General features: G+C 50.5%; 1 protein-coding gene across 2 annotated transcripts; it reads right to left on the bottom strand.

Annotated features, from left to right (window-relative positions):
* Window positions 1-1,147: 1,147 nt before the first annotated feature.
* Window positions 1,148-16,668, bottom strand: radil2a (Ras association and DIL domains 2a). 2 transcript variants are annotated; one of them, XM_023957318.2, is made up of 16 exons: window positions 16,128-16,668; window positions 13,534-13,851; window positions 13,222-13,457; window positions 12,657-12,985; window positions 11,223-11,888; window positions 11,110-11,150; window positions 10,884-11,032; window positions 10,693-10,805; window positions 5,997-6,216; window positions 5,556-5,728; window positions 4,151-4,295; window positions 3,575-3,756; window positions 3,214-3,499; window positions 2,302-2,387; window positions 2,092-2,231; window positions 1,148-2,018 (listed from the first exon to the last, which is right to left on the bottom strand). In XM_023957318.2, exons 1-16 carry the CDS (start codon window positions 16,241-16,243, stop codon window positions 1,916-1,918), a joined length of 3,303 nt encoding a protein of 1,100 aa, XP_023813086.1. In that variant the 5' UTR covers window positions 16,244-16,668; the 3' UTR covers window positions 1,148-1,915. The 2 variants fall into 2 exon arrangements, with proteins under 2 accessions (XP_023813086.1, XP_078808021.1); XM_078951895.1 differs by lacking the exons at window positions 3,214-3,499; window positions 3,575-3,756.
* Between the last annotated feature and the right edge of the window lie 4,044 nt (window positions 16,669-20,712).

Here is a 20,712-nt window from a genome sequence, read left to right as displayed (position 1 = left end):
TTCTCCTTCCTGTAAAAACTCTTTCGTTGTTGTCATCTTTTCTTCATTTCTTTTTCACCTCAGGGATATTCCACTCGGCGAGCCCACATCATCACTCCTCCTCCGCCATGCTTGTCTGCTCCTCTGAGCTGATTTGTTGTTAGATTTTCCCTGATCAGCCCATCCTTCAGGGGGGGGCACTGTTGGGTTTCCTCTCTTCTTCATGCGGTTCCTGCAGAGGCGAATAAACGGCGGTTTGTCAGTGGATAAATGCAGCTTCTGTGACACCCCAACGCCACAGGAATGCGGCCTGCGGCGCTTTCATGACGCCTGCAGAAAGTCTCCCGCTGTTGGTCCAGCCTGCAGAGCTCCGTGAGCCGCCGGATCTGCTGGAAAGGTTCCGGACGCCGCTTTGCTTCCATGAACTCCACCGCAAACCTTCCTCCTGATGGCTGCTTTTCTCTTTGCATTAGCCACGCCCACATCGTCGACACGACCGAGTGTTCGTACGGTCTTCAGCCTCTCTCTGCCAACCTGGAGGCCGTTTGAGCGACCTGAACGTGTCTGATGAGTAGGGGTCAAAGGTCATGCCTGACAGTCGGTCTTGTCATATTTCTGCGTGACTCTAGAGACCCACTCTGATGAAAATGGCGTTTTTAACACGCCTTTGTGGCATTATTCTCACGATGGAGGACATTTATAATGAAGTTAAGCTTCAAACTGCATTTCTGAGGATTTCTTTCTTCAAATCATTGTGAATCAGGAGCAGATGGAAAAATGCGGGCCACAAGCTCCCTATCCTGAGCTCCTAACAATGGCGAGGGGAAGGCGCTGCGCCAACGGTCCCACCCACGACTCAGCCTTATTACCACTAATAAGGCTCTGAAAAAGGATGATCAGTGTGCCCCTTACTGGTTTAAAGCATGTTTCTGTTTGTGAGGGGGCGTGGCCATTGTGTTTGTGAGGGGGCGTGGCCATTGTGTTTGTGAGGGGGCGTGGCCATTCAGTTCAGCTCTGGAGGCACTAAAAACTATGTTTTTCTGGGCTTCTAAAGTGACTTTGTCTCTATTTTTGGTTTGTTTGTTCATTATGTGAAGCAGTGATGAATAAAATAATAAAGAAACTACATTAATTGATAAAAGCGGAAACCAAACCTCCAGTTGACACATTTTCCTTCAACGTCTGTGGAAATGTTTTAAATCCAGTTTTATTTCTCTACAAATACTAACAGCTTTTATTGACCCGGGTCGTTTTTGACCCTCTGAATTGCCTGATAAAGTCAAACCTCCAGGACGAAGGTCAACTACCAGGTTAGTGATTCTCTGCTTTCAGACGCCGCAGCGGCTCCTCAAACCAGAAAGTGGACCGTTGGGTCTGGAAGCAGCGATCCAGAACCCACCGAGCCGGGCCGGGCCGCTCTGGCTCTGACCTGCAGGCGGAACCAAAAGTCTGACGGCAGGATCGAGGTCAGGGGGCGCCGCACACCGGGGGATGGCAGCCCGACTGCAAACCTTCACTGTCATGAAGCAGGTTATCAGCCGGGGCCTCTGGGGGGGGGGGGGGGGGCGAGCATGCGTCAGTGGAAAGTGCCTGGCTCATGGGAACCGCAGAGCAGCCGGGGATTCGGCCTGAAGCTCCTCCCACAGCGTCAGAGAGGAGACGCCTTTGAACGTCGTATTTATTCTTTATGTTACAAAACACTGCGTCATAAATATCACAAAGAGGAAAGTGTGGGACTGAAAAACGTTCCACAGTTTGTTTCCAGCTCCTCAGGTTTGGGGGGGCCTCCTCCGCTCAGTGCTGGGGAGGTGTGATCAGAGAAGTGTAGTGCTTCAGTCCTGCAGCTTTCTTTGGTTTTCACGTCTGTGTGAAATGTTCAGTCTGGACTCGGAGCGTCTCCTGCTCCTCCTCGCTCCTCCTCCTCGCTCCTCCTCCTTCAGCATGGAGTGGCGTTGGAGGACCTGCAGCTTGACCTGGAGTCCATCTTGGCGACGAGCAGCTTGAGACGGTCTCCGGCTGAGCGGATGAGCTCTCTGCCGCTGAGGGAAGACAGAGGCGCCGTGACATCAGCAGCTGGAGACCTTTGCCCCCCCCCTGCCCGCCCCCACCCACCTGTTGTAGTCCATCCCCACCAGGCTGATGCCGTTCACCGCCAGGATGTGGTCGCCCGTCCTCAGCTTCTGGCTCAGAGCGGCCGGAGAGTCTGGAACCACGGACTTCACGTAGACGCCGCTCATCCTCAGAGGCGTTTTCTGTAAAACAGGAGCGGCGGTCGGATCAAGGAGCAAAGCGGGGAAGCGGCGGGAAACGCCACTTTCTCACCATTCCGTCGACGAGCGCCAGCCCCAGCCCGTGGGGCCCCCGGTGGATCTCCACGCTGAAGACCTCCTCCTGGTCGTCCTGGGCCCCTGCAGACAGCAGCGCGTCAGCGAGTTCGTGAACGGCGTTCAGCCTCCGGGGCGTTCGTTTGGATCAAACGCTGGAAAAGTGGGCGGCGGCCAAAGCAACTTCAAAGAGAAGCTGAGGGAGAGGCTGCGACGGCGGCGCCTCCTCTGGTGAAATTGAGTCATCAATGACTCTGAAAATCAACTGCACCCCCCTGCTTTCCTTTCTGCCCCCCGCCCCGAACAATGGACCGGCCCGATTAAGATTCCACGCAGCAACCCAGCCGTAAACTCCCATGACGGACGGCGCTTTCTCTCCTGACATCACTGCTCAGATTAAAGGATTAACAAACTTTGTAAAAAACACCCCCCCCCAAACCTGCACCACGAGGGGGGAGGGGGGTCAGAATGACACGGTCAGGTTTTTGCTTCATTAGCTGATGAATCGCACTCAGAAACAGACAGATGGATTCAGGATTAGCCCCCCCCTTAAGAAAACGACTTTAAATTGACTGAGAGTGAAGACACCCCCCCCCCCCATCAAAGGGGGCAATTAGCTGAGGAAAAGGGCAACCTCTACAGTTCTGAAAGTTATTGTTTCATTTAGATGTACCCCCCCCCCCCCCGACCGACACACAAATGATAAGTGGGGGGGTCCAAAAGCAAACAGGGGCAGAAGTAGAAGCTGCAGGGTGGGCCGCCCCCCCCGCACCACACATTCCTGACCTCCAGCGTCATGGAGGAGCGGGGGGGGGGGGGGGGGGGGGTCCTCCTCCTCCTCCTCCTGTCTGAGGTCAGGGGGAGCTGCAGCGTCTCCTGCAGGGGTCAAAGGTCGAGCACTTCCAAGCACCTGTCCTCAGCTGCCGGGCCCCCTCCTGCAGGTCCGCCTCCAGCTGGGCCAGCTCCATCCCCTGGGGGGTGTTGGGTGGGGTGAGCAGGCAGGACGGGTCCAGCGCCAGGCTCTTGTGGAGGCCCGGGTCGGGCCGCTCGGGCAGCGTGTTCTGCAGCTCCAGGCTCTTCAGCTTCTGGGTCAGGACCGCCTCGCAGCCGCTCAGGTCGCCGGGAGGCCCGCGGGTCTGAGCCGGGTGTGCGGGGCTCCTGACGGCGCTCACGGCGGCGCCCGTCCTGCTGGGAGCCTGTCGGATCGGTCAGAGGATCAGCTACAGCTGTGGGTCACCGGAGCGGCTTCAGTCTGGATCCAAACTCGTTACCTGCTCCTCCAGAACTTCCTCAGCGCTGGTTTTACTGCCGCGGAGCCGCTGGGCAAACTCCTGCAGGCGGGCCAGCTGCTGGAAGAGCGCCGGCTCCAGGATGGGCTTCCCCAGCTCCAGGTGGAAGCAGCTGCTGGGCAGGACCAGCGGCGGGTGGCAGTCGAAGCTCTCCAGGATGTCTCCTGCAGAGAAGAGGGGCTGTGCTGCAGCGTCCGTTCAGAGAACCCAGAGCGGAAAGGAAGACGGATGCGGACAGAAAGAAAACATCTGCAGCTGATTGGAGGAGACGATGGAGGGAATCCTCCAGGCTTTTGGTGAGCTGCAGCAGCAGACGCCGTTTCTGTTGCTGACAGCAGGTCGGCTGTGATTGGTGCTGAGCCTGGAGTCTGGTTACTCCAGTTTACTGTAAACAGACGGCGCCTCGGCGGTGGAGCGGCTCAGAGGAGAGCCTGTTTCCAGCACACTGTCTAAAAGCGAAACCTGCTGCTAAATCTGATCGATGCTCAGAAACGAAGTTTTGACCGTTGACTGTATATGAGACCTGGACTGAGCGTAAAGTGACGAGTGGCATCGAACCTGTACTGGCCGCGTCCTCCTCCTCCTCAGGCGACGGCCTCCACCTGCTGGGGGCGCTCTTCCCGGCGCCGTAGGCCCTCAGCATGTGGTGAAGCTGAGCGGGGTTCAGAGCAGCGAACTCGGCCCGCAGAGACGTCCAGGTGGCCTGATGAGAAGAACGGAGGGTTTCAGACGCTGCTCACCCCCCCCCGCTTACAAACAAACACTGCTTCTCTGTGCGTAAAACAGCAAAGCCTCGTGGGAAACGTTCCTCAGACAGATGAGGAGCTCTTCTTTTCTGCATCTTCGTGAGGAGAACCAGTAATTATGGGTCTGCTCGGGTTCCTGTGAACGTCCTCATCCAGAGATATGACGATGATCTGACAGGAGCGCTGAGGACGCCGCTGAGTCATGTGACGCAGACGAGCCGCCCCCACACACAACTGCTCAGAAACCTCACGGGCTCAAAGATCTGGTTGTTATGTCTGAGATTTCATGTTTTCTCCCCAAAAATAACCCCGGCGTCCTCTGTTTTTCCAAACGCGGGGGCCCCTCCCTCTGGGGTAAATTATAAGTGCCGCAGAAGGAGGGATGGAAAAGTTTCTGCAGGGCGTGTGCTGCTCTGCAGCCGCAAAGTGACCTCATGGCGGAGCGGGATAAAAACAGGCGGAACGGGCAGCTGATGGGTGGGGGGTGGGGGGGTCAGGAACCTTTATTTTCTACAGAAACCCGAGCAGAGAAGCAGAAAAGGTGAAGCCGTCCGTTCAGAGCGCCAGGATCGGGGGGGGTCAGCAGCGTTCCTCTGCATTTCACCTGAGCAGCTTTGTTTGCTCCTTCTCCTTTATGACTTCCTGTTTGATGCCCCCCGCCCCCCTGTGAGCTTAAGCGGGGATTACTGCTGCAGCTCAGCGCGGACTGATGGACGCTCCGCTGGTCTGATGCCGTCGCTCTGCGCCAAACGATGCCGGAAACGTTGTTTTCTTCATAACCAAAATCCTACGTTTGAGCCACAACAATGAATCTGTGGGGAAGGCTTCAGGAAAAGTGTCTAAAGAGAAGCGAAGAACAGACGTGGAGTTTGAAAACAGGAAGTTAGAGTCATAAAATCTGTTTCCAAAGCAGAAGCCAGATCAGGACGTTCCTCGTCTGCTTCTGTATGGCGTTAAAAATGTGAAAATAGAGAATAAAGTAGGAGTTAAAACCAAAGGAGAAGAAGGATTCACTCCAACAGGATGTGAGCAGGTAATGGTTCACCTGCAGGTTAACGGCATGTGAGTCAGGACTGGACACGCCTTTACCATGATGTCATGGTTTGAACATGTCATGTTTACTTTTGAAGCTCCTGCAGGCTGTTTCCTGCTGGAGCTTTTTCTGTTTGGACCTTTGGAAGGAGAAGTTCACCCCGCAGACAGGAAGCCCCTCTGACCTGCAGCAGCGTCTCCTTGGGCGTGGCCAGCAGATTCACCGCCGCAGAGAGCTTCTGGAGGAACTCGGAGGCCACGTCGCCTAAACCCACGCTCTGGATCCAGTCCATCAGCAGGTCCAGGTTGGCACGGATCTGAACGCCGCGCGACCACTGGTAGAAGCTGGCCACCGACCCTGGACAAGCAGGAAACATCAGGATGAGGTCTATCGATCGGCCCAGCATTCTGCAAACAGGATGGATGTGAGAACAGCTGATGGCTCGGCGGCCGCTTCACGCCGCGGCGCTCATGGGAACCTGGCCTCTGCGGGAATCCATCATGCTCATCTGAGCAACATCTAACAGCAGCTGTGGAGGCTCTCCAAACAAACTTCATGGTTGACATGAGGAGTCACAGGGAGGATTAGCCCCCACCCTCCTCTGCTGTGGCGGCGCTCCGCTCACCTCTGTCCATGAGGGCGTTGAAGAGCGACGCGTTGATGAAGAAGAAGAGGTACGCGCAGAGCTGGAGGGTGATGTCCGCGTGCACCTGGAAGGCCGTGAGCAGCTGCAGCGCCTCCTTCAGCACCTCCAGGATGCTGCCGAGCCCGCCGGGCACCCGCAGCTGACCGCCGTCCGAGAAGGGGTTCCCGTCCAGCAGGCCGAACAGGGCTGAGTACATGCTCTGTGGGGGGGGAGCAGAAGGGGGTGTGAGCGGCACAGGAAGGCCCGTGTGAAGAAGCTGCTACACAGAACATGGAGGAGGTGTTCATGACAAAGAGCTGCTGTGAGGAGGGAGGGAGGCTTCCTTCCGCCTCTGAGTTTGCTCAAACCCGAGGCATCGAACCTTCAACCTTTAGTCAGGAGAGGACAGGTTTCCTTCAGAAGAACGGTCTCAAACTGAGCCGCTAGTGGAGGCCTGTTTTACTGAATCACCTCCTCCTCCTGACACGCGCCTCCTTTGTTTCCACCGTGACTCGCTCCCCCAGCGAGGAAAGAGTTCCCGCTGTGGGGGCGGCGGCCCCGCATGCCTGAGGAACAGCTCAGCTGACGTTCAGCAGCTTTGGAGCCTCTAAGTCGTGATCTGTCCTCTCAGAAAGAAGCGAGAACGTCCTCCGCCGTTCAGCGGTTTCCTGAGCGCCGGCCCTTTTCTCCTCCTCCCTTCCTCTTTAGGGCGTTCGATGACAGTCTGTCCGCTTTTGCAGGAAACGCAGAAACTACCAATATATACGCATAGAAAATACTGTTTCACAGCTTTTACTGTTGACAATAAAGCCAAACGACGTGTTTATTGGTAAATTAGCGAGCTAAAAGAACGAGGAACGGCTTCAGGGTTTGTGGATTATTCTGACAAACAGGCTCCATGAGTCGACATGAACGTTTGCTGTAGAAGAGGCAAAAGAAGTGATCATATTAACTCTATGCAGGTTTAAATGTCTTCATTGAAATATAACTTTAAAAAAATGCATTCATTGGAAAGTTTTACTAAATAAAAGTTCATTGTAAAAAAGCATTAAAGACTCTAATCATCTTCTGATCGATTCTAAAAACCTTTTTTTCATTATATTCATGCCGTTTTGGTAAACGATAGTTTTGAAAAAACAAAATACTAAAACTGTTGAAACTGAAACTAAATAAAACCAAAAGCAGAAAGCGAATGATGGTTTCTGCAAGAATATAACTATGGGTTTTTTTCTGTTTTAAAGTGTCACAAACCAAAAATCTGCCTTTCAATGTTTTTTCTGTTTCCATCAGAAATCTGTCTAGAGTTTTATTTGACGTTTTTCATCTGTAGTTTCAGGCTGTTGTGTTTGGGTTTTTATTGGCCCTCATTAGGCAGCCTATTTTTAACCAACAGTTTCGTTGTGGATTTGAAGCTGCATAAAGTTTCTTGCTGTGAGGATCTGAAGAGGTGTGAAGTTCTGTCTGCAGACACCAAAGGAACCACAAGCGGGGTTGTTGTGCGTCCCTTTAGCGGGGTTGTTGTGCGTCCCTTCAGCGGGGTTGTTGTGCGTCCCTTCAGCGGGGTTGTTGTGTGTCCCTTCAGCGGGGTTGTTGTGCGTCCCTTCAGCGGGGTTGTTGTGCGTCCCTTCAGCAGGGTTGTTGTGCGTCCCTTCAGCGGGGTTGTTGTGCGTCCCTTCAGCATGGTTGTTGTGCGTCCCTTCAGCAGGGTTGTTGTGCGTCCCTTCAGCGGGGTTGTTGTGCGTCCCTTCAGCGGGGTTGTTGTGCGTCCCTTCAGCGGGGTTGTTGTGCGTCCCTTCAGCATGGTTGTTGTGCGTCCCTTCAGCATGGTTATTGTGCGTCCCTTCAGCATGGTTATTGTGCGTCCCTTCAGCATGGTTATTGTGCGTCCCTTCAGCATGGTTGTTGTGCGTCCCTTCAGCAGGGTTGTTGTGCGTCCCTTCAGCGGGGTTGTTGTGCGTCCCTTCAGCAGGGTTGTTGTGCGTCCCTTCAGCGGGGTTGTTGTGCGTCCCTTCAGCATGGTTGTTGTGCGTCCCTTCAGCATGGTTGTTGTGCGTCCCTTCAGCAGGGTTGTTGTGCGTCCCTTCAGCGGGGTTGTTGTGCGTCCCTTCAGCGGGGTTGTTGTGCGTCCCTTCAGCTGGGTTGTTGTGCGTCCCTTCAGCATGGTTGTTGTGCGTCCCTTCAGCATGGTTATTGTGCGTCCCTTCAGCATGGTTGTTGTGCGTCCCTTCAGCATGGTTGTTGTGCGTCCCTTCAGCGGGGTTGTTGTGCGTCCCTTCAGCGGGGTTGTTGTGCGTCCCTTCAGCATGGTTGTTGTGCGTCCCTTCAGCATGGTTGTTGTGCGTCCCTTCAGCATGGTTATTGTGCGTCCCTTCAGCATGGTTGTTGTGCGTCCCTTCAGCATGGTTGTTGTGCGTCCCTTCAGCATGGTTGTTGTGCGTCCCTTCAGCATGGTTGTTGTGCGTCCCTTCAGCGGGGTTGTTGTGCGTCCCTTCAGCGGGGTTGTTGTGCGTCCCTTCAGCATGGTTATTGTGCGTCCCTTCAGCATGGTTGTTGTGCGTCCCTTCAGCATGGTTGTTGTGCGTCCCTTCAGCATGGTTGTTGTGCGTCCCTTCAGCATGGTTGTTGTGCGTCCCTTCAGCATGGTTGTTGTGCGTCCCTTCAGCATGGTTATTGTGCGTCCCTTCAGCATGGTTGTTGTGCGTCCCTTCAGCATGGTTGTTGTGCGTCCCTTCAGCATGGTTGTTGTGCGTCCCTTCAGCGGGGTTGTTGTGCGTCCCTTCAGCGGGGTTGTTGTGCGTCCCTTCAGCATGGTTATTGTGCGTCCCTTCAGCATGGTTGTTGTGCGTCCCTTCAGCATGGTTGTTGTGCGTCCCTTCAGCATGGTTGTTGTGCGTCCCTTCAGCATGGTTGTTGTGCGTCCCTTCAGCATGGTTATTGTGCGTCCCTTCAGCATGGTTGTTGTGCGTCCCTTCAGCATGGTTGTTGTGCGTCCCTTCAGCATGGTTATTGTGCGTCCCTTCAGCATGGTTGTTGTGCGTCCCTTCAGCATGGTTGTTGTGCGTCCCTTCAGCATGGTTGTTGTGCGTCCCTTCAGCATGGTTATTGTGCGTCCCTTCAGCATGGTTGTTGTGCGTCCCTTCAGCATGGTTGTTGTGCGTCCCTTCAGCATGGTTATTGTGCGTCCCTTCAGCATGGTTGTTGTGCGTCCCTTCAGCGGGGTTGTTGTGCGTCCCTTCAGCATGGTTGTTGTGCGTCCCTTCAGCGGGGTTGTTGTGCGTCCCTTCAGCGGGGTTGTTGTGCGTCCCTTCAGCATGGTTATTGTGCGTCCCTTCAGCATGGTTGTTGTGCGTCCCTTCAGCATGGTTGTTGTGCGTCCCTTCAGCATGGTTGTTGTGCGTCCCTTCAGCATGGTTGTTGTGCGTCCCTTCAGCATGGTTGTTGTGCGTCCCTTCAGCATGGTTGTTGTGCGTCCCTTCAGCATGGTTGTTGTGCGTCCCTTCAGCATGGTTGTTGTGCGTCCCTTCAGCGGGGTTGTTGTGCGTCCCTTCAGCGGGGTTGTTGTGCGTCCCTTCAGCATGGTTATTGTGCGTCCCTTCAGCATGGTTGTTGTGCGTCCCTTCAGCATGGTTGTTGTGCGTCCCTTCAGCATGGTTATTGTGCGTCCCTTCAGCATGGTTGTTGTGCGTCCCTTCAGCATGGTTGTTGTGCGTCCCTTCAGCATGGTTGTTGTGCGTCCCTTCAGCATGGTTGTTGTGCGTCCCTTCAGCATGGTTGTTGTGCGTCCCTTCAGCATGGTTATTGTGCGTCCCTCCAGCATGGTTGTTGTGCGTCCCTTCAGCATGGTTGTTGTGCGTCCCTTCAGCATGGTTATTGTGCGTCCCTTCAGCATGGTTGTTGTGCGTCCCTCCAGCATGGTTGTTGTGCGTCCCTTCAGCGTTTTTAGGACCACCATGCCTGACTCAACAGACCGTATTCTTCTGTGTTCTGCTCAGTGTTTAAAACAACAGAACAGCCTGTTCCTGCTTCCTTCCTCAGCTTCCTCCTTCAGTCAGCGTGCAGGGTGGAGGTGGCCGACCCCCCCCCACATGCTTCTGATGAACACAGGGAGTGTTCGGGTCGGGTCGCTCCCACAGAGTCACGCAGGCGACTTTGAAAGTTCTGGAGTGGACGGAGGAGCAGAAGCTGCTGGTTTTCTGTTCCTCCGAATGAAACTCTGAGAAAGGCGGAGACGTGAAACATCTGACGGCCTCCCAGTTAACGAGCGGCTGCGAGCGCCACATAAATCCTGGCGGGGAGCGTCCCGCCGGGCCGTAAAACAGCAGGCGTCTCTGCGCTAAAGCAAACTCAGATGCATCTTCAGCTTCTCATAACTTTAGATGAAAGCCGAGCAGCCGAACCGCGCCGCCGGGTTCCAAACCAGAAACAAATGCTTTCATCAGATCGAGCTCCTTCCAAATGACTGTGACCTTGAGATAGGACAGCGGCCGTCTTGATTCTGCAGCCAGTGGAAAAGACTGGCTATCTGCAGGCTTTCCTGCGTTTCCATGCTGATATTGTGCTTTCTGTCTGGAAAGGTCTCAATGAAAACAGAGAATCGTGTTTACACAGGCCGCCTTCCTGCCTCACATGTGAGAAACGCCCGCTTTCGGCGCTCCGCTAGGACGTCACGTTGAAGCCAGGCTGTGTGAGAACTGACCTTTGTTAGATAATACACCGACTGCTGGAAGGTAAACATGATGACCTCCTCCAGGACCGTCATGGCCTCCTCGCAGGCCGCCCGTGTGGAGGACATCTCAGAGTCCAGCAGGTCTGACGGAAAACAGACAAACGCAGGTTTGTTGTGGGACTGCAGGTGAGCAGCGCGGCACGGCGAGACAGGACGCCCACCTTCAGCCGGCTGCTCCGCCCTCCACTGCAGCAGCTGCGGCACGCCGTGCTGGATGAAGTGCAGCAGCTCGATGGAGTTGGCCATCCAGAGCGCCAGCGGCTGCAGACCGGGGATCAGCTGCTCCACGCCGAGCGGCGCGTCCTCCGAGCTGAGGGTATAACGTGTGATGACGTCAGCACTTTGTTGGGTTTAAGATCACGATGATTGTCATGTCGTGGGACTCACGCCGTCTCTGTCTGCTCTGCTGCCAGTTCCTTCGTCTTCTCCTGAAAAGGAAAACACATCCATGAGTCTCTGAACGCGGCGCCTCTCTGAACAAAGACGGCGTTGACTCGTACCCACGCCACCAGCTGGATCTGAGTGGCGATGCGCAGCAGCAGCTGCCTGAAGTGCGTCAGCTGAAAGGTGGAGGCTGAGTGCTGGAGGCAGAGGCCGAGCAGGAAAGCAGGCGTCAGCTTGGGTTCCGTCCCGCTGGGGTCCACCATGTCCACGATCTCCTGCAGGACTCTCTCCTCGTGCTCCAGCTGGTAGCTCAGCGCGGCCTCTCTGCCCTCCAGGTCTCTCCAGCGAAGGGGCGATGGCTTCCTCTGGGGCGTCTTTGCGTCGACAGAAGATCCGCACGATAAGCACAAAGTCTTTAAGTCGGAGTCGGGGAAGAGTCGGGCCATCCAGGGAGGAGCGTGGAGCGGGGCCGAGGTGCTGGTGGGGTCCTTAAAAATGAATAAGTAGTGTTTGCCCAGACCCACCAAGTCCCCTGGATTCAGCTCCACCTCCTCCTTCAGGAGGGAGCCGTTCCGGGTGACGGGAGCGCCGTGCAGAGGCTTCAGCATGGTCAGGGTCCTCCTCTGGGCGTCCAGGCGCCGGACGCAGCAGTGCTGCGGCAGCACGTCGGGGGCGAACAGCAGGATGTCCACCTTCAGCTGCTCCTCGTCTTCGCCGTTGCAGTGCTCCCTGCAGCAGCCAAAGATGGTGGAGGTCCCGCTCATCAGGTAGATGATGAAGTCCTGCAGGGAGGTGTTGAGAGCGGTCAGGAACAGCTGAAAGCATCACCTTTACTGCAGGCGTGGGCGTGTTGGTCTGACGCAGCAACACGCCACGTTCCTCTAATCCTTAAACAAACAGCCGTTGGTGTTCGGGACGCGGCTGGTTTCATCACACTCTGGAATGCAGCCAGGGTGTAAATAGTTCTGGATCTCTGGGTAAAAATAAGGTTTGTGCTCCAGGCGAGAATGGAAGGGCTTACAGGTGAGGCGCCGCGGCATCCGTGAGCTGCGGCTCGCCGCGCTAAGAGCATTAGCCTGGCAGCTCGCCGCTCAGAAAAGTCCAGCAGAGGAGCAGAGCTGGGTTCTGAACGACAGCTGCAGCTCTGCGCCTGCGTCCGTCTATCTGTGCTCCGGTCTGCGTCTGCGCAGCCCGCCGACATTCTGCGCAGTCAGAACCCTCCCACCACGAGAAAGCTTCTCTTTCTGGGACTGATGGGCTACAGCCCGCCTCTTTTAACAACAAATCCTTTCGTCCTCGCCAGGTTTCCCCGTCAGTAAAAGTGACGTGGAACGACACAGACGGCTTAGCCTGAGCCGGAAAGGATCGGTCGGTCCAAACGCACCTCCGTGTTTCAGCTCACGGCTCCATTCTGAGAAAATCAGGGATGTTCTCGCTGTCTGACAGCTCAGGTAAAGCTGGAGGAGTGTGCTGTAACGCTTCACCCTCACAGGAGAACAAACATCGTCATCCACCTGTGAGAACTCCAAATATACGAGGAGGGGGCTCACCTGTCTGTGACTGTAGCCCTGCAGCAGCAGGAAGTAAGGGAATTCAAAGGGGGGGTGGATGGAGTACTGGGTGGTGTTGTCGTCGCTGCTCTCTGTCTCCTCCTTCTCCACGCCGAGCCGCAGCACCTCCTTGTCGGCCTCGGCCTCCGGATCCTCTCTGAGCGCGCTCTGCTGGGCCCGGCCGGCCTCCCTGGTCATGGCCGACAGGTCCATCTCGCTCAGGCTCCTCCAGAAGCCGAGCCCGTCCACGTCGTCCCCGCTGCCGTCCACGAACAGGGAGGTGACCCTGCTGCGGTTCTTCTGCAGCCTTCGGGCCTGAGCATTGACACCTGGACCACAGACAAACTCTGGTTCTGATTCTGGACATGTGTTTGTTCCAAAATGCAAAAAAATGTAAGCTAAACTAAAAAAAAAAAAACAGAAACCAAACGATTTAAGTCAGAAGCAGCAGAACCAGAGGAAATGCGCAGGAAAAGGGGGCGTGTCCCTGGCTCTGCATGACCCACCCCACCCCCCCCTGTGAGTGCAGGACAATCAGGGCTGTGGGGGGGGGGTTGAGGTTTACCTGCTGTCACTGCGTCCCGCTCCTGCAGACTCTGCTCCTCCACGTTTGCCCTCAGCTGGATCTCGAACCTCCGGGAGAAACCTTCTTTGGGTTTCCATAGCGACTGCAGGAGGAGGGGCTTCTCTGAGTCGCCCACCACCCTGAAGCACTCTCTCTTCCACTGGCCGTCGGCCCCCGTCTGACCAATCACGTCGCACAGCACGTAGTGGTGGGGGTCTTCTTTTTCCAGACAGTACCTGAAGATCCACAGGGCCCATCAGAACCTGCTGTTTGGACCAGACCAGGCGGGTTCGGTCCTTCCAGGACCCTCACCTGTCCAGAGCCTCCTTCACCAGCTGCTTGGCGTTGGACTGCGTGGTGGCGAGCACGCTCTTGTAGTGCGTCCCCTGACAGATGTCGCTGCCGAAGATCTTCAGGATCCCCGGCGTGGACCTCTGGCTCGACAGTTCTGCCGGGTCGTCTTGGGTCAGACTCCCGCTGCCCCTCGCCTCCCCGCGGGCCCGGCTCAGGTCGGGACTGTGGCCGAAAACTGTGGAGAACCTGTTGTTGTGGCGCCGGATTTTGCTTTTGGCCGGCTGCCGGACACCTGTGCTCTCGGTGGAGCGGACCGTGTTGTCGGACTTGTTGGACCTGAGAGGAAGACAGACGCAGGTCGCTGTCGAGTGTTTTCCAAAAACTACAAATTACAACTGAAACTGACGACAAAAAATAAACCTAATATTGACTGAGGATCTGAACAGAAAACAAAAAAAAAAAACTCCCAGCGGCTGATGTGACGTGTCAGCCTTCAAAATAAAAGCAGGGGAAACAGAACTGAAACAATAAATAAAACCGCAACAAAACTCCAGAGACTCAAAAAAATACAGGAAGATCGTTTCCATATTGGTTTGAAACAATAAAGAAAGTCTGGGACTGCGTTACTGTTGGCTGCAGTAAGAAATGATGCATAGATAAATGCTAGTAGCCCAGAAGAAATGTCTGGACCCAAAACGAAACACATCGAGTTTGTGGCAGGAACTCGAAGTTTTGATGAGCTGAAGAGAAAAACCGTCAAAACCCAAAACGCCTCCACACTAAAAACAAAGACGGGGGAAACAGAAAACCTGACAGGGAGCAAATCAAAACAAACAGAAACAGCTGAGTAAGTGAGAACCTTGTGACGCAGCAAACAGCGCAGGACCAACGGAAGGTCAACCGTGACAAAACTCACAAGAAAAAGTGTTTCCGGCACCAGGAGCAAAGACGAAGTCTCAAAGTCCCACTCAGATCACCTTCTGGCAGTTTTCGTCTCAAAGAAATACTTAGAAATGTTCTTAATATATGTCCTCCATTGTGAGAAAAATACCAGGAGAACATGTCATAAACACCCCAAACTCCATCTTCATCAAAGTGGGTCTTTAAAACTGAACTATCAACAAAAAGGATCATTTTAGCTCATCAGGTTTTGATGTTTTTACTCTCTAAGCCCACATCACCATCCTTCCACTGCCGTGCCTGTCTGTCAGTTGCTGCCATGCATTTATGTGGTTCATGCTGATGTTTGTTTGTTTTGTGACAAAAGGTTGGTTTTTAAATCCCTACTGCAGATTTTTCCATGTTCCTGACGTTGATGTGAATTTTCTGCAACAACAAAGTGAAGACTTTTGCTTCCTGAAGGTGGAATTTTGTTTTCTTCACACCCCATTGTGCTGCAAAATAAGCTTTACAGGAATATTTCCTGATGCCTGGGATCTCTCTGCAACAAATCTTTCTGTGTCTTTAACTTTTGTTAAAGTAAGAAGCCTGCCTAATGAATTGCGTATCAACGCATTCCTTTCCCTTTCAGTTTGCTGCTAACATAACAGACTTAGCAGATTGGCTGACAGTTGTTGTCACGATAAGGACGACATGTTCGTTACCTTCACAGCCTAAACCACGCGGTTGTAACGTGTCGGGTCTTGTTGTGGATCTGGGCTTGAAACCTGCTTCATTTTAGGACGTTATTATGGATTTGTACTCACGCTTAGGAATAAAAACCCAATCTGATACGATCACAGATGCAGATGTCTTTGTGAGTAAAAAAAACAAACAAATAGATTTTACAAAACTGTTTTCAGACTAAATGTGACTCTCAGAAGAGAAAAACTGAACTTTGTGGTAAATATATCAAAGATCTCAAACGCATAAAAAGATTAAATATCAGCTAATGTACTGTTAAAACAATAATAATGGCATCAAAAATGACCATAGCTAATGTTAAATATAGTATTGGATTAAGATTTAAACGTTTATTACAGTCTAAACACATAATAACAACATTTATTAGGATGCTACGACTGATTCAAATGTAAACAACAAAAACAAAAGCATTTAATAGTTTTTTTTATGAGAATTTCCTTCCCAGTTTTTGAAATCAAAAATACACTGTCGTTCTCTAGATCTGTTTCTGCAGAGGAATTCATTCGAAATTCCCCTCTGAGTTGTGGGCGGGGCCGTTGGTGCCAAGCAAGCCCGCCCCTACTCCCCGTTATCCATCTGTTCTTTGTCCTGCCAGCTTACAGCTCCTCGCACCCACAACCTAACATTACCTGTGCAATAAAAATGGTGAGCAGCGTTGGAGCTTTTTTTTTTTTTTTTTAGCCGGATGGCATCTCAAATCAAACGCATCAGTCAGAATGGAGCGGAGCAGGGAGCTTGAGGCCCACCCCGCGTATTTTTGACGTCACAAAAAAAGCTCTTTCAAACAGCACTGATTCACAACGGTTTGAATAAGGAAATAGTGAGGAATGAAATTTTCAAGTCTAATTTACTTCTACTTCATATATTTCAGAATTATCAGAAAAATGCCACCAAAGACGTGAAAAACACCAAAAACACGATTTTCATCGAAGCGGGTTTTCAAGGAAAAGTTGCGCAGGCGCACTTACTGCACCGATCCATTGCTGGGCTTCCTCCCCAGCTTGGCCAGCCGCCTCTTCGGGGAGCGGAGCAGCAAACCCACCGGGAAGTTGAGCGTTTGTTTGTTTCTCTCCTCCGGGATCATGTCTGCCGTCGTCACACCGCGGAAGCGCCGACACGGCCGGGCTCGCCTCCAGCGGGCATTCCCGCCGCTCTCTAGCGAACGTCCGACAAGCTGCTGCCCTTAAAGCGCTTCCTCCCGCGTGCGGCGCTCAGCTTCATCGGGGGGCGAACGGGGCGCGTGAAGCCGGTGCCAACGGTCCCGGACCGTTACTTCTGACTGAAAGGTCTCATAAAAACTCAAGTCTCGCGGCAGAAAACAACGAAGATTGGAGGAAAAAAATCCCGTAAAGCTCTAGTCCTGACGGACAGCTAAGGTCTCTGACGGAATTAGTCCGCTTCAGGGCAGAGGAACGGGCTCGCGCGTGCGGCCCATGACGACCCGTTAACGGACTGAATGAATCAACCTGTAGCTGCGGGCGCGAGCGCTCAGGAGACGTCACGCGCGCGTAGAGGCGTGGCCAACCAGCTCAGTTTTTTCTGTTTTTTTAATCACAGCTTCCTAAATGATTGCGTGAATGCTAACAAAACAGTTAATAAAGCTTCCTCTGCTTCTTTTGTTCCCTTTGTTTGGTACGAAATACCTTCAGATAAATTTTCTCTGTCTTCTGCAAATGTTTTTTTTTTTTTTTTTTTTTTTTTTTTTTTTTCAAATTCATCATACAGAAGAAAAGCTATCTTTTGAGTACTTATAAACTGTTTTCTTTTACGATTTAGATTAGGTTTTTGTTGTTTCTTGGCCTCTTTTGAGTTTTTTCTTCATAGGAATTCCTAAACAAAAGTGCAGTTCACTTTTACAGAACCTGTTTTTATTTTGAAAAACAAATAGAAAAACTTTTTTCTCAGAATTATATATATTAAGCCTCTCCTCATACTGATAAAAACTAGTTCCAAGAAAATCTAAATTGTTTATTAAGTTATAATAATAACAAACGTATGCTGCTGTTATTCCTAGTTTTTGTATGAAAGAAAGTTTAAACCAATATCAAAACAAGAAGGAAAGAAAAAACAGAAACGTTTAAAAACTTCTTATAATTTGTATTTGGAGAGCACTGTTTTCATTGTGTTTATGAAGCAACCCCGCCACCTGCTGGTCAATTTTAGACAACAGATATGTTCGCAAGATTAACTGGAATAAACTTTAATAATTTTTTCTTCTTCGTTGTTATTCACTTATCATCTTTGAAATGTCAGAAGTTCAATAATAATAATAATGGATTGGATTTATCTGCGCTTTTCAAGACACTCAAAGCGCTTACATTGTGTCCATTATTCATTCACTCCTCATTCATACTTGGTGATGGTAAGCTATGGTTGTAGCCACAGCTAAACAGCTTTAAAACCTATTCATGAAACGTACAGGTAGATGCCTCCTCAGGGATTTTGCTTCAAATTTGCAGATTTAAAAACGAAATTTGAGACATTTCCCCCAAATAAATTGTTATTTTTATTTAAGCAGAATGTTTGCAATATCAAAGGGATAGTTAAAATTAATTTAATTTAAAAAAAAAGATTATTTCAATAAAATACAGCACCCTAAACAGAAACCTGCTACATTAATAAAAAAAACCTGACATCCAGAATGTTTTTTTTTTTGTCTGTTTGTTTTGAGTGAGTCATCACTTGTTTAAACCATTGCGGTGCTCTGCAGTAAATGTATAACTGAACAGATTTATTCCTGTGTGCAGGAAGTTACAAGGAGGCAAAACAACCTTTTTAAACCCAGAAGAGTCCTTCAGAGGAAGCTGAGAGCCAGCCTCCTCTGCTGGTCAACAAACACAGAAACTCTGGGCTGAGAGTCTCTATTATCCCCAGAACGGGACTGACGGCACTACCCACAGTCGCCCTTTGGCCTAACAATGCCAGTTATGCTAATGTAGCTTAATAGTGCTAGCACTGCGAACACCATCATTAACGGACTCAGAATTTTTTTTTCTTATGATGCTAATCACGCTAACTATGCTAGTAAAGCTAATTTGGCAAAAGATGCTAGCATTGCGATCAGAATCGTCAACTGACTCATAAAAACACATTGTTTATAATGCTAATCATGGTAGGAGCTGGATGTGATAAGTTGATGTAAAATCCACTTCTTTAATGATTCTGTTGGTTTTATCTCCATAGCAACCATTTTATGTTTCGGTCGCCTGGGGATAACGAACAGATCGATGTGAGTTTCAGACGAATCGGAAAAAATAAACTTTTGGATTTCCTTAGCAACTGAGGTCTTTTGCTAACCACGCCCCCATTCCTTATTTGTTTCATATCCAAAGTTATATCAATTTGTTCAGTTCTAGCCATGAATGCATGCATTACATTTTCTCAGTCAAAAAATGTGCAAGTAATAGGTAAACGCCTCTCTCTGAGCTAGCCACGCCGTTCAAAATCTACAACTTCTAATTGCAACATCTTCTCCACAACTGCTTTCGAATGATGGCCGAGAAGTTAGGAAAGGATCGATCAAAATCCCTAGGACAGGTTTTCCTTTGTATCTGGTCCTAAAGGTGCTTTAAAAAAAAAAATTCAAGATGGCTGCCTTTTTCCAAGGTGAAAGGTTGGCAAAATTCCAGGGGTTATGGTAGACTTGAGATAGTAGTATGTTCGTAAAATCACGTCAAAATCGCTCTAAATAAAGTTCATTTTCCCATATTGTGGGAACAAAAAGTACAAAATGGCCATCGTGTTGCCATCCCATAATGATTTCAAAACTTCTTTTGGATATCCCCGACAAGTGTAAATTGGTGTTGTTAGTGAATTGTAACTTTTCTTTCCCCGAATTTCATTTTTCAGCTGAGTCAGCGAATTTATTTGCAACATTTTTTTATTTACCACGTCCAAAGTTTTAACACTGTCATATCGCATGTTACATTTTTGCGTTCAGCTTGAGTCAAAGAATTCCTGGACACCCTTTTCAAGACATTCCGGAAAAAAAATGTGCGAGCTAAGATCGCAACAGTTGCAAACCCACCACGCCCACGCCGGTCAAAATCTACAACTTCTAATTCCAACATTTTTGGAATACAAGCCTTTATCAGCTTGTATCGTAAACACATCAGATGATTGAACCATCTCATTTACATATCTTTGCATCTCCCAGCTGTAGTGAGGTGCAAAGCAAAACATTTTTATGAGTCTACCATGAGCTGACGCGTGTTTTTATTTCTTCACTGCAAACAGTCCAACATTGTGAGGCATTGTTTTAACGGCTGGCCTGCACACACACCTGCACGGCTTCCTCCCAGCCTTGGCTTTGCCTCACCTGTCTTGCGCGCACAGATAAGTGGGTATTTGTCTTGTGGTATTGAGTAACTGAGCGAAGGGCGGATGTGAGGTATCCACCTGCAGCTGCAGCACAAAGAGAGCGGTTTGGAGATTCAGGTCAGGCACTTTCAGACTTTGCTGCATGCTGGTGTTGCAGAGTGCAGCTCAGGAGGCGTTTAGCCCGATGCTCTGTGCTGCTGGATCTCTGGAGGCAAATGAAGTTTCCCTTTGCAGGACGTCCTGGCCGAACAAGTGAGAACAAGCCATGCTGAGGTTTACGAGAGCGCGAACAGATGTGAAGGACACGCACCAACCAAACAACGTGTCGCCAACACTTTGGCATCTCAGGAAAAACACCACAAGATCAAACGTGTCATCACAGATGATTCTAGAGCAGGGGTCTGCAACCTGTGGCTCCTGAGGCACATGTGGCAATTCCTCTGTGGCTCTCAAATATCTGCAAAGTAAACTGTAAGTAAGAAGTTAAGTTAAAAAACAAACAAACAGACAGTTGAAAGATTTCAACGGATTAAATGTTTTTAAAAAATACGGTGAGAGTCACTTCACTTGTTCTGGTTTATTTTTTGGTTTGTTTGACAAATTTCTGACTGAGATGCACCACAAGCGGTAAAATTAACACTTTAAAAAACACTAATGCTGCTGAGATGAACCTAAACGATACAGGGTGTATTTTATTTTGAAAGGAAGTCATGTGACCCTCTGAAATTAGTACATTTTCTCTGTATGTTTTATTTATGCCATAAAACAACAGTTTGTTTATATTTATAAAAACAGTAACATAAGGTCAGTGTGTCAATTTTCTAAAGGGTGAATCCAGACTTTGTGGCTTCTTTAGGTTGTAGTTGGGAGCAGCAGTTATTTTTATTTATTTATGTATTTTATCCGTATTTTTCTGAACTGTTTTAAGCTGGTGACAGGAAGATGTCTGTCTATGTTTGAACTGTTTTCTGAAAAATATTTACTTGTAGCTTTATTTAAAAAAAAAACAAAACAAAACAGTGTATTGACTGTTTTTTTAACAATTTCTCGTCTGTTTTTGGGGAGGAAGAGACGCTGTTTGCCCTTCCAGGACGAATGAGTAAATTTGCATGAGTAAATATACTCTGAAGAACATTTACTATCCGCAGCTCCTGCTGTTTCCTTTTATCTGCTTTAAAAAATGGCAAACCTAGAGACGAGAAAAGAAAAACCTAACAAGTGAAGTTGAACAGT

The sequence above is a fragment of the Oryzias latipes genome, chromosome 8 (assembly GCF_053564925.1).
Source record: "Oryzias latipes strain Hd-rR chromosome 8, Olatipes_Hd-rR_3.1".
Classification (NCBI taxonomy): domain Eukaryota; kingdom Metazoa; phylum Chordata; class Actinopteri; order Beloniformes; family Adrianichthyidae; genus Oryzias; species Oryzias latipes.
The sequence above is the reverse complement of the archived record's forward strand: the minus strand, read 5'-3'. Positions and strand labels throughout refer to the sequence as shown.